General features: G+C 40.3%; 1 protein-coding gene across 3 annotated transcripts in view; it reads left to right on the top strand.

Annotated features, from left to right (window-relative positions):
- Positions 1 to 12986, top strand: part of SYNE1 (spectrin repeat containing nuclear envelope protein 1) — a 471896-nt gene that overhangs the window by 392461 nt on the left and 66449 nt on the right. For 2 of the 3 annotated variants that reach the window (XM_042940094.1, XM_042940091.1), the window contains 3 exons: positions 1790 to 1984; positions 5566 to 5691; positions 8258 to 8413. In XM_042940094.1, coding sequence (XP_042796028.1) covers positions 1790 to 1984; positions 5566 to 5691; positions 8258 to 8413 — 477 coding nt within the window. Of the gene's footprint in view, positions 1 to 1789; positions 1985 to 5565; positions 5692 to 8257; positions 8414 to 11830; positions 12564 to 12986 lie in introns of those variants that run through there. The other variant, XM_042940093.1, reaches the window with a different exon arrangement.

The following is a 12986-nucleotide window of genomic DNA, read 5'->3' as shown; positions in this document are numbered from 1 at the left end:
CGGGCCCAGCTGCTTACAGACCCTCTCCACTTTCCACACCAGTGCCTCCCAGCAGCTCACTAATCCCCAGCATGGAGGCAAAGGCAGTGGCCGGGAAAGGAACACCGCATTGATTATACTCACGAGCAACGTAAATGTGTAACTTAAGCATTCCGGAAAAGATAAAAGTCTAGGTCCTGTCTCAGCTTTTTGTCCATTCCTGGCTTGGCTCCGTACTTCCATCTATCTGGGAACTGGGGACTCCAGCCCCTTAGACAGATACGTGCTAGTGCTCTTATCAGTGCTTCCCAGTATGTTTTATGGTCTCCTTTTGCTTTGGCGGTCACTGCTCTCTGCTTTCTTTCTCCTCGCTTCTCTGGGAGACCTCATCCACACATGTGTCTGCCTGCTACCAGCAGAGAAGGGCCAGCGTGGTATCTTCTAGTCCCATCTACCTCCTGAGCTTTCAACTTATATATTCAGATTATATATGTGTGCATACAGACCTAGTGTGCACCATGGGTTCCAGCTTCCAGCAGGGCCTGTGATCTCAGGACCAGCCATTCTCCAGCAGTCCATTTCCCACATCCCCAGCTCAAGGAAATGTCTGGCAGCGGCTAACGCTTCTATCACTTGGACCCTGGGAGGTGCTCTAGAGCTATATTCTTTTCCTCTCCCTTCCTATATCTAATATATTCCCACTGCCACTGCCTTAGCCGTGCTCATGATAGATGATAGCTTTCTTCTTCTTCTTCTTCTTCTTCTTCTTCTTCTTCTTCTTCTTCTTCTTCTTTTTTTAATGTTTATTTATTTTTGAGAGAGAGACAGACAGAGCGTGAATGGGGGAGAGGCAGAGAGCGAGAGCGAGATACAGAATCTGAAGGAGGCTCCACGCTCTGAGCTGTCAGCACAGAGCCAGATGCGGGGCTTGAACTCACAAGATCATTACCTAGGCCGAAGTTGGACGCTCAACTGACTGAGCCACCCAGGTGCCCCGTAGACGACAGCTTTCTAACCTGTTAGTATATCCAATATATGCCCACCTGCCATTCTGTCTTCTACCCTCCTGCAAAGTGTTGTAATCCAAACACATCACTTCCTTGCTTAATATTCCCCTGTGAATCTCGGTCACTTTCACTATTAAAAAAAAAAAATGCCTTTGCAAGTGTGGTCTTGTGTCCTCTTCTGCCGCTCTGTCACACGCATACTGCATTCCCCCTGAAAACTGCATCCAGGATCCTGAATTCATCATCTTTATCTCAATGGCAAATTTTCCCATCTTCATTTCTCTGTGTGGAAGGATTCCTCTGACTGACTCCTGGCCCTCCTCACACCGGGTCCTTCTTAATCTAGTCGTGTTCCTATGTCTCTAAGACTCATGAAGCCTTTTCCCTTCGAGGAAGCCTGTCTTGCATCCACATGGGTTAGATATTTGAGCACTGGTCTTTCTTGGAATCGGTTGTTTGTATCAAACAAGTGTCCTAAATGTTTTCGGCAGAAGAAATAAAAAGACCACAATAAAACTTAAAATATGTAGGAGTGGGTTCCCTACGCATCAGTCTCATGGGGCAGTTTTCATATTGCATTGTGACTGCATTTAATTTGGGGACAGAAACTAAGCCTCCCCCTGTCGAATCCTCACTCGTGTGTATACATTGCTTCATTCGTGCCCAGAGTACGCGCTCAGTAATGTTTGTTGTATCGAGGGGGCGTGCTATGTATGAAAACCCGTAGAGTCGTTTAAAAATCCTTGGAATAGGGATATGGTGAAGAAAAGAATGAGAAAGTAAAAAGCAACGGTTCCTTTCAGTTCAAAGAAAAAGTGTTCCTGCGACAACAAGGCAGCTACATCCTAACAGTGGAGGCTGGCAAGCAGCTTCTGCTCTCGGCCGACAGTGGAGCTGAGGCCGCCTTGCAGGCGGAACTCGCTGAAATCCAAGAGAAATGGAGATCGGCCAGTGTGCGTCTGGAGGAACAGAAGAAAAAGCTGGCCTTCCTGCTGAAAGTAAGTTCATCTCCTTCCTCCTAGAGACCTGATGCAGTTTAAGGAGCCACACAGGTGGTTGCGCTGCTTCGTTCTGTTGTTAGCTTTCGAATCAAATGATGCGAAGATTAACTCACACCCTGCAGGTTTTTGATACCCTCTGTCTTATTTAAGACTTTGTCCTGTCTTGCACGAGCTGGAGAGGTTTCCTAGTTTTCAGCAATGTGTCTTGCAGAAAAATCCCCCCACTAAGTAGTTTTAAGTCTAATAAGTCTGTCCAAGTGATGAATTCTGATTAATGGTCCGTGCTAAGCCAAGAACCGTGTGATGACTTTATAAATCCAAACAGGAATGCAAGGAGTAGATTCCACTCCCTGATCTGAGACTCTAAAGTGGTTTTTAAGATCGATATCTCTTATTTTATAGCAAGAAAAACCTATCCAAGAAGATACTCTTGATTTCATTTTCACTTATCCAAGCACGTTGCTACGAGATAAAATTCGGGAGGTATATTAAGCCTTTCGTTGGATACAGAGAGCATACTGATCACACTGCAAGTTCAGGGAGATGTAGATTTATCCAGACCCCCCACAATCCAGTTTTCTCCCCCCTCACTTGACAATACTATATATAAAACATGATGATACATGCATTGGAAAAAGAGCATGGTCTCTACTCAGATAAATCCAAGTTAAAAGCATAATAAACCAAGTAACCTGGTTAACTCAACCTGTCTAAGCCTCAGTTTCCTCCTCTATAGCGTGGGTATGATAACCCCTCCTGCACATGGCATCGTGAGGATTTAATGATATAATGAAGGTGAAACAGGCGGCACGATACCTACACATTTGGGCATTCAGTAAATGATGGTAATTGTCATTGTTGGTATTATTATCATATCAAAAAGTGAACAGAGCTAAGGAGTCAAGTTTTGTATATGTTGATAATCACCAACACTTTAACAAAATTATCTATTGAGTTTGGCCTGCCACTTTTTTGGATCACAGGTAATAACCAAAGGGAATGGAACACGTTTTGCTTTTATAATACTTAAAGTATGCACACCCATTGGGTTTATTCTGTTGGATTTTATTTAATAATATATTACCTTCTGTGTAGGAAACACTCCATCAAAAATACCACTGAACGTTTGATAAAGAACTTTTATTTGCGCACAGCGCAATTCATCAGTAATACAATACGCCTGATTCTTTTTTCTTCTTTTTTGCTTTCAGGAAAGGATTAAAAACATTGTAACTCATTCTGTAGAGATCATGTTAATCCTATATTTTTCTTTATTTGCAATGTGATTTTTGGACGCACCCCCGAGAATTTAATAAGGCGAAATGGCTGAGTCACTGCATTCACTTTTCTCGCCAGTCTGTCTGTTGGCGTGTAAGATGTCCATCCGCTTTGATAGATGATCACAGACCATGCCATCTTGCTAGTCCCTTGTAATTCATGTAGCAAAAAGACGGGGTTATAGCTTCAGAATCCAAGCCATCCTTGGAAAGGGGAATCCTTATTCTTGTTAAAGTTGATTTTATTTTATTTTTTAGTTTATTTTGTTAAGTTGATTTTTATTTTAAATCAGACATGAGGACCTAATTGCCTAAGAAGAAATTTATGCAGCTAAATTCTAAAGTTAATGTCATTTTCTTTATCTTAGTGTATCTTCATACCACAGCTATGGTGCTTACCTGTGTTTAGCTCTTGATTTAATGCTCTGAGTAAATATGCCAGGAATACAGTGATTATATAATTCTATGGCCTATATGTTCACATGCTTTCCTGTTGCCTCTTAGTTTTATTATGGAAAATAGGAAACTGGCCTTTTCTCGTTTAGATCAATGAACATTTATCGATGGCATGTGGATAGGTTTCAGACTGTGAAGAGTTCATGGAGAATGCTGCTGAATTTAGTAAGAAGATCTCACTATGCTGAGCATTAATGAACTCATTGTAGCCTGGGAATACTGAGATACTTCAACAGGGGGGAATTGGAACAGATCTGTCCAAGACTGACAGTTTGTGGTTTTTTTGTTTGTTTTTGTTTGTTTGTTTCTGGTAAATGGAAAGAGAGAATGTGGTTATGCACTCTAGGAAGTTCCCTGGAGGAATTTAAAAGTGCAGTGAGAATCTTGGGCCAAATGCTCAGTCTGGTTAGAAACCAAAAGACCTTTTGGGTAGGGAGGTGCTTTAGTCAGCACTTCTTACAGAAGACAGGTGCGCTCATAGCACCTATGGGCTGCTGCACTAAAAGTAAAGTGTCAGGAGAGGAGATAGAAAGAGCCCAGATGAGAAAAGACTGGTGACAAAGGAAGAGATAATGTGAGGGAAAAGGCACCATGCTCACTACCGAAAGCATTTCTAGTTGTCTTTCTTGGGAGTTCAGTAGTTTAAGTTGTGGGGAGTGGCCACTGGACGTGGGGGTGGAGGTGGGGTACCAGAAAGGGGTGGGGGGGAGACAGGAATGGGAGGTAGCAGGCAAAATTAAGGAGATCTATTTAGATAAATTTAATTTGAACTGTCTCTGAGACACCAGATAGGACTTAATTTGTAGATATGGTCCATTATGGTTCCTTTAATAATTTTTTTCTTTTACTTTTTTTTTAATAAAGAAAGAAATACATGTGTCTGAAAAAAATGCAGGTAATAATATAAGTATGTAGAGTAAAAAATGAAATTTCCTCTATACTGCCACCAGAGGTATCCACTGTTACCAGTTTGGTGTGTAACCATCTGAAATATAACCACATAATGTATATTCTTTGTCACTCTGTAGAGATCTACCGATCTACCCCTCTGTATACCACCAGCCTCTATCTACCACTCACCTTGGCGATATTCTTCTTCAGAGCACTCATTAGTGTTTGGCATACTAGTTGTATATTTTTAACATTTTGCCTTATCTCTCTTCTTCCATTTGCTGATTGTTTCCCATTTTATGTGTTATATACTCAACCCTTTGTGACATGTTTCAGCAGGATCAAGATAGAGCCCACCAAGTGCCAGCCTTTTGTAGTTGTGTATTTCTAGTTCTGTAACAATTCAAATTTATGTGCCTCATACTAGTCATATAATGAATTGAATCAGAGTCAAGGTTATATTATTTTTACATTTCATCTCACTTTTCTTATTCAAACACATTTCATCCTGAAAGAGATTCCATATTCTCTTTTTTATCTCTTATAGAGCATTTGAGGTAGTGTAGACACATCGTAGATGGGGCTAGGAAAGGGGCAAAATAGTACAATTATACTCTTAACCTCTGCGGATTGATTCAGATCCAGATAACATTTTTGAGTCCCCGTAATATTCTGGGCATTGTATTTGGTGCATTCACACCCATTACTTCCTCCAACCCTCCAACAGTCATTGAGTCTGTATGCCCATTGTCATAGGGAAAAGTGAGGCATAGCATAAATGTAGAACTCCCGCTGTTCTGATGCTGCCTACGTGAAAATGGATGTGGACTCCCCTTCGCGTTATTCACCAGGGTATCTTTGTTGTTTCTCTGGGATTCAGGAGAGTGTTTGGCCTTCATTCCAGTTTCCTACAAAGAAAAAACACCATGAACTTTCTTTCTCCTCCCATTCTAGGACTGGGAAAAATGTGAGAATGGTATAGCTGATTCTCTGGAGAAGCTACGAACTTTCAAAAAGAAGCTGTCTCCACCCCTGCCAGATCACCACGAAGAGCTCCATGCAGAGCAGATGCGTTGCAAGGTGAATTACTGGACTGACGTTTTAGCCATCACTTACCTGTCTGCTTCTGCTGTAATGTTGCCCCTGAAAGCCTAATTCTGTCAAACTGCTGTAGCTGTCTACATGTAGATGCACGTTCCTAGGATATTGCGTTGGGGCAGGCAACTCTGGTGAAACTTGGTTGTTGATTTATTGCAGCTGATGAAATTATAGGCTAGTTCATGGATTATCTTGAGAAAGCAAATGACAATGGAAAACACAGCATTAAAAGATATTTAAAAGCTGGATCGAGGGCAATAAACACAGTCTTTTTAAAGCATCTACACTGGGGAGTTGTTGCAGCAGAATAGTCTAGTTTACGGAAAGAAGAACGAGGCTTGGCAGCCTGGGAATTGGCCGTTGGAGGAACACCCTGTCCTCCAGACTCTTCCATAAGGAAAATGGGATCTCTAAGTAGCTGATTTCAGTCAGAGCATGGAGAGACACGGTCATTCAGTTACTCTCAGGGCCCTGACTACCTAAAGAGTAAGGTCAACCTGTCAAGTCACAGTTGGAAACAAATCAGGAGCTGATACAGACCCCTCCCTGCATCATGAACTCATGGAGACCAAAATGACCTAGTGGCTGTAGGATTTGTTCTGTCCATGCCCATCTAGTCAGCTGAAGTCTTTGGATGGCAGTTCTCTGCCGAACGATGTGCAGATCCAGTAAAAACTGTCTTTGCAAATGCTCTTTCTCCCCCAAATAATGCATGTCTTTGCATTCCCCAGTCATTTGCAAATTACTGCTCTAGAGTAATGCTGTTTAAAACTTCACACGTACTTAAATGATTTGGATTTTAAGCAGAAGTTCTCTGCTTCACTCTAAGAAGTCATAAGCATTAAAGAAAGGTTGATTTTTTAAAAAGTCTTAAAATCATGATGTCAGAATTTTCCACCAGTATTAAAATTTAAGGATATTCTTTGAAACTTGAAAGAGGCAGGTTTAGGAAAAATAAGAGATAATATACATTAATTACATCATGGATGGCAAATAAGGAAAATATTATCTTGAGATGTAAATTCAGAAATACGCCAAGATTAAAGCGTTTGTCAGTTTATAAGAAGTGATTAAAGAAAATTTTGATAAACAAACGAGCATCAGTTGGGCTCCTCCGATGTGCCAGTGATTATGCCAATATTATCTCAGTTGGCATAAACACAAGCTTACAAGTACAATCTGTTATTTCTGTTTTATAGATGTGAAACCTGAGCCTTCTAGAAGTTTAATAATGTCTCAAAGTGAGTCAGTATCAGGGCTGCCTGAATCCAGAGGCTGTATTTTTACTACATGGACTCATCTAACGGAGTCCGTGGGTCTGAAACAGTTGGTTTTTGGTGGTGGTGGTGTTTCTTTTATAATCCTTACACCGTGGGTTATATCTGATGTTTGGGTTAGGGCCTAGAAATTGGAATTAAAAGGGGAAAAATCTTTACATTGGTTTAACAGTTTAATGTCTGCAAATATAAGCAGAAATACTGTATATTTAATCCACCTGGATGGTTTGGTCTTTCAGCCAAATACTGTTACCATGGGACCTCGTCTCCTAAAATACAACAGTTACAAACATACCCTGCTATTAAGTTCAGAGATTAAAAGGATGCATTTTGGTCCAGCTCTCTGCTACTCTTCCCCAAAGCACCCTTTGCAGCAAAACAAAGCAATTACCTGGAAAATTCAGACTAAAATCTTGTTTGTCTAAATTGCCTGAGAAGTTAGCCTCAAACAGGACTGTTAATTGCCTTTGCTTTTGGAAACTTGTCTCCTGTGTGAAGAGACAAAAAGATAGGGGAAAAGCCACGTGAAATACTCGATTTATACACAAAATTGGCTGGAATCTAAAAGCATCAACAGCTGGCAAAAAGCAGGTTATACAAATTGCAAAGCTGGTCATCGGTTCAAAGCATGCAAAAACCAACGTCAGCTCATCCAAATAGTATTTTATGGATTTGTTCTTAAATCATTCCCCAAAAGGACAGAGTAGATAATTTTCTTCAGTAACTTGAAGAAATCTGTGTTCCTAGAGGAAATGTATTTCCGTTATTTTCAATTGAGTAATAATAGCAATGGATCTTTTCAGCAACTGTGTTAAGTCTCTATCACAGACTGTAGCAACTTCATAGTGTTTGAAGGTGAAAGTTAACCTAGGAGTTTGTTTGTTTGAAAATATTTTGTTAACATGATCAGTAACTCAGGACAAAAATAAAGGCTAGATCAGCCGTTTATGAAATCAGTTTAAAAGTAAAGAAGATCATGCAGTGATGAAACTTCAGCTTAGAAAAGATGTGCCAAAATGATCAATTAAATGGCAAATAGATCATAGGAAGATTCTGTAAGCAACTGGGGGTTTTGTCAGTAGAACTTGGCCAAGTATCAGATTACATCAGAGCAAATAAAGTAGATACCAAGTGAGATGTTCAAATAGAATGGGATGGAAAGATCATTGTACCAAGAGGGGATTCCTAATACACCTCAGAAATTGATGATAGATATCCATGGGTATTCACGTTTTTGGGGGGGGGGGTTGTTGCTTTTTTCTTTAATCTAGGAGTTGGAAAATGCAGCTGGGAACTGGACAGATGACTTGGCTCAGTTGGCTCTGCTGAAGGACACCCTCTGTGCCTACATCAGCGCCGATGATATCTCCATCCTGAACGAACGCATGGAGCTTCTGCAGAGACAGTGGGAAGAACTGTGCCACCAGGTAGGATGAAGTCTAGACTCCGCGTTAGCTCGGTAAGGTGGAAAACTGGAAGATGGCTTGGAGCGTCAAATGGCTTGACCCACGTTTGGACCCATCCCATAACTCAGAGTAGACACAGAGGAAGAACTCTGGTTTTTGTGAGCATATTTCAGATTAAGTCAATTAAATCTTAATATTATATTTGAAATGCATCCAAACTGGATTCTCTCGCTGTCCCTTCCACTGGCCAGCAAAACAGTGTAAGAGGAAAACCAGTTTTTTGGTTCACGGATGGGGTCTTGCTAGGTGGATACTGGTGGTCTTTTTCTACTTTAACATGTGAAAAAGCTTTGTTTTATTTGCAACTTCGGCTAAAACTGTGGGGGTGGTTTTGTGTTTGGAATTGTCATGGCTTATTGATTTACCAGAGTTGTTTCCTCGTAATTCATGTGTTTGGCATTTTTAGTCATACCTGATTCGTACCTTCTTAATAGCTTAAAAGAGATCCCAGATTGGATTTTGATTTTGAAATGAGAGGGAAAGATTGGCGGAAAGGCAATGAGAAGGCATCCAAAGTAAAGAGGAATGACATAGATCAAAGGCCCACAAGTGAAGAACAGACTCTGACCGAGGGCCTTGAGACCAGACCCTCTGGGAAGCTGGGAGTGTGTTTATAGTGTCCCTTCCTTCACCTGACTGCTCTGCTTGGCACATAATAGGCTGTGATGCATGGTTGATAATTTGTTAAATGGGCCTGTCACATGAATTATTGTGAATTTCACAAGCTATGGCAGATGCTCCTACAATCAAGTTTACAACAGAGTGGAGAGGAGAATGAGTCCAGAAGAACTTGTACAGTGAAGAAGAAAACTGGTATAAACAAGTTAAAACAATGTATAATGATGTAAGCAAACTAAGGGCAGTTTGGGTTGCAGGGAATAAAGGAAACGCTCGTTGCAGCAGATAAATCTCGAGCTGAGTGCAGGGAGATGGGGAGCAGAGGGGACAGATTGGTGTGGAGGGAGCAAGCAGATGGGTTGCACGAGGTCATAGCTTGAATAAAGGTACAGGTGTGGAGTAGACAGAGGACCTGGCTGGGGAGAGGCAAGTGTTGGATGGATGAGGAAGGCGCTTTTGAGAAAGGTCTCGGTGCCTACCCAGTTTCAGGCCAACTGTGCTATGCTAGAGACCTCTTCTCTGCCATCCTCCCCACTTTTTCTGACTTTAGAGGTGCTTATCTTCGTGCTTCAGGAAACATTAAGCAAAGTTTAAGAGGCTCAGAGCCTCCTAATTCATTTGACAGCAACAAGAAATTTGTTGTTAGGTAAATTTCTCTGTATGTTTAGATTAAAACTGAGATACTTTTCAGACCATGAGCCAAAGAGAAACCCTGGAGCACATTTTGTAAATGTGTGAATAATTTCCTATGAATATATACTTTTAAAAGGCAGGAATGTAAGAGATGATGTTGAGTTCAAAATTAATTTAGCCATTTTTTATGGAGCTTCATAGTCTTAGTGAACACAATGAGAAACTTACATGGAGCGTAATAATACTAATCACAATAGTATATACCTCTTTGAATTATTCAAGCCCAAATCAATACATTAATATCCAGTAAATTATCATATAATTTTCTAATGTAAGGACTTTATCATGGCATATCATGTAAGTGAAAGATAATTTGGTGGGTACAAATAATGGAAAATGATCACAGCAATGTTCAATTACTTTTACGAGCCTTATTCATTTGTTTTTCTTAAGATTGAGAAAACTCCAGCACTACTTGCTGACTCAACACTTTTCAGCGTATCTGTGAAGTTAATTTTACTGTATCTGTTTCTCTGGCTAATTGATGTCTACAGAGCCTTCAGAGAGATAACACTTGAGATATTGGCTTCCATTCCTTTTCCAAACCTGCCATGAACTGCCCTACCCCAAGATCTTGCTCAGATCATTCTTCCTGCCTAGACTGACCATTCCTTCTCTTCTAATTTTAACCTTTTTTCAAACTCCATAACCCCTGTGATGCCATTGTTTGAGATCCTCAGGCGTCAGTATTTTTCTGTTCCTCTGAACTCCCATTTCTGTTTTGTCCAAACCATCATGTGACAGTGAGTTGTTCCTCTCTTCTTCCTCCCTTTCTTTCTTTCTTTCTTTCTTCTTCTTCTTCTTCTTCTTGTTCTTCTTCTTCTTCTTCTAAATGTTTGTGGCTTTATTTCAAGACTATGAGGCCCTTGGGTCACCTGAGTGGCTCAGTCAATTAAACATCTGACTTCAGCTCAGGTCATGATCTCACAGTTCATGAGTTCAAGCCCCATGTTGGGATCTGTGCTGACAGCTCAGAGCCTGGAGCCTGCTTCAGGTTCTGTGTCTCCCTCTCTCTCTGTTCTTCCCCCGCTCATTCTCTCTCTCTCAAAAATAAATAAACATTAAAAATTTTTTTTAAAAAGACTATATGAGACCCTTAAGAATTAAGACCATTTCTTTTTATCTCCAGTGCCTAGAACAGCTCAGTGTTCATAGGTACTATTAATTAAGACAAGACTTTAGGGTATTTGTTTTATGTCATAATTCTTATGTTCTTCTAAATGTAAAATAATGGCAAGGTCTCCGAATATTTTGAAAGTTAAGAAGATTATGATTGTGCAATATTTTTTGATTTAGGAAAACTGGTACTGGGTAAAAATGCTATGAGACACAAAGGGCATAAACTTCTAGTTATGAGATGAATGAGTTCTGGGGCTCTAACGTACAGCATGGTAACTATAGTTAACAAGACTGTATTATATACGTGAAAGTTGCTAAGAGAATAGATTTTTTAATTTATTAATTAATCAATTTAAAATTTTATTTATTTTTTAAAGTTTATTTTGAGAGGGAGCACATGCGCACACTTGAGTGGGGAGGGGCACACAGAGAGGGAGAGAGAAGCCCAAACCAGCCAGTGTTATCAACGGGGAGCCGGAAGAGGGATTTGAGATCATGAGATCATGACCTGAGCTGAAACCAAGAGTCAGGAGCTTAACCGACTGAGCCACCCAGGCGCCCCAAATTTTTATTTATTTTTCAAATTCCAATATCCGTAGCATACAATGTTATATTAGCTTCAGGTATGCATATAGTGGTTCAACACATTACTCAGTGCTTGTCAACATAAGTGTACCTTTAATCCCCTTCACCTATTTCACCCGTCCCCTACCTGCCTCCCCTCTAGCAGCCACCAGTGTGTTCTCTATATTTAAGAGTCTTTTGTTTGTTTGTCTCTTTTTTAATTTGTTCATTTGTTTTGTTTCTTAAATTTCACGAGTGAAATCATATGGCGTCTGTCTTTCTCTGACTTATTTCACGTAGTAGTACAGCCTCTAGATCTATCCATGTTGTTGCAATCGTCAAGATTTCATTCTTTCTTATGGCTGAGTAATACCTTAAATGCTCTGACAGCATACACAAAAATAGGAATCATGTGAGATGATGGATGTGTTAAGTAATCTTGAGGTAATCGTTTCGCCATGTCAATGTATATCACAGCACCACATTGAACACCTTAAACTTACACACTGTTGTAATTCAATTATATCTCAATAAAGCTGAAAAAAGAGAAAAGGGGACAAAAATTTATATGTTTACAATTGCTCACCAGACTTAGATATATCTAGGCAATAGTCTGTTTGGAAATACAGTTTGAAGGCTGCTGTTATCATATAATGTGCCCTGAAGAGATTAATACCTTGCACCTGTGAGTGGACCAAGTCAAAAAAGAGGAAGCAGATTGACTACATCGTGCTTCTAGAAACTTTCTAAATTGAATGTCTTCAGGCATGAAGGTAAAGCATACTGATCTGACGTTACTTCAATCTAAAAAGAATTAGTTAAACCAGTGAGATTTTAGGCATGGGTAGTCATACAGAGGTGTCAGGATATAACTGTAAGTAGGAATATAAATTAGTTACTAGTCCTTGAGTGAGTTTCCGGAGTACTTCTGTCAAGTATGAAACCACAAAAGGAAATGAGCTTGGGGCTGTGTCTCATTTTAAAAGTTAAAAACTTCAGTTAAACATGGCATTATCCCACCGTTAAAGAGCAAGTCGTGTGTCCGTATTCCAATGGAAGCAGTTGATGAGAAGGCAGGAGTGATTGGGGCTGCCGGTGAGAGTGAGGAAGACACACTGTAAGTAAATGTTTCAGGGGAGGGTCGATAGTACAAAAGTAAACTGTTTATAAACAGACTCCCCAAATGGTCTGTTGTGCCCGTGTACAGCCTTAGCTTATCTTTGTCCTGATTCCTGTTTTGCTTCGTAGATCTGTGTGTAATTCTAGTTGAGACATAAATATATCACCATTGTCATTGCTTGGTGTTTTTCAAATTGTCATGGTAAAAATATTCGAAGTAGAAAAGGATGTATTTCCTGTTCAGCTGCCTCAGGCTCTGGAGGTTTTAGCTGGTTCTTGCCAGCTGTTGGCAATGCAGTGCGTGTGTATACCCTTGAGAAAACATAAATATGTGCTAAGCTGATCACGAATTCGAGGGTTTCGGCTGAACCCAAAGACAGAGAGGGTAATGTTCACTTATCATATAGCCTGAATATCAGTG

This window comes from Panthera leo, chromosome B2 (assembly GCF_018350215.1).
Source record: "Panthera leo isolate Ple1 chromosome B2, P.leo_Ple1_pat1.1, whole genome shotgun sequence".
In the NCBI taxonomy this organism is placed as follows: domain Eukaryota; kingdom Metazoa; phylum Chordata; class Mammalia; order Carnivora; family Felidae; genus Panthera; species Panthera leo.
The sequence above is the reverse complement of the archived record's forward strand: the minus strand, read 5'-3'. Positions and strand labels throughout refer to the sequence as shown.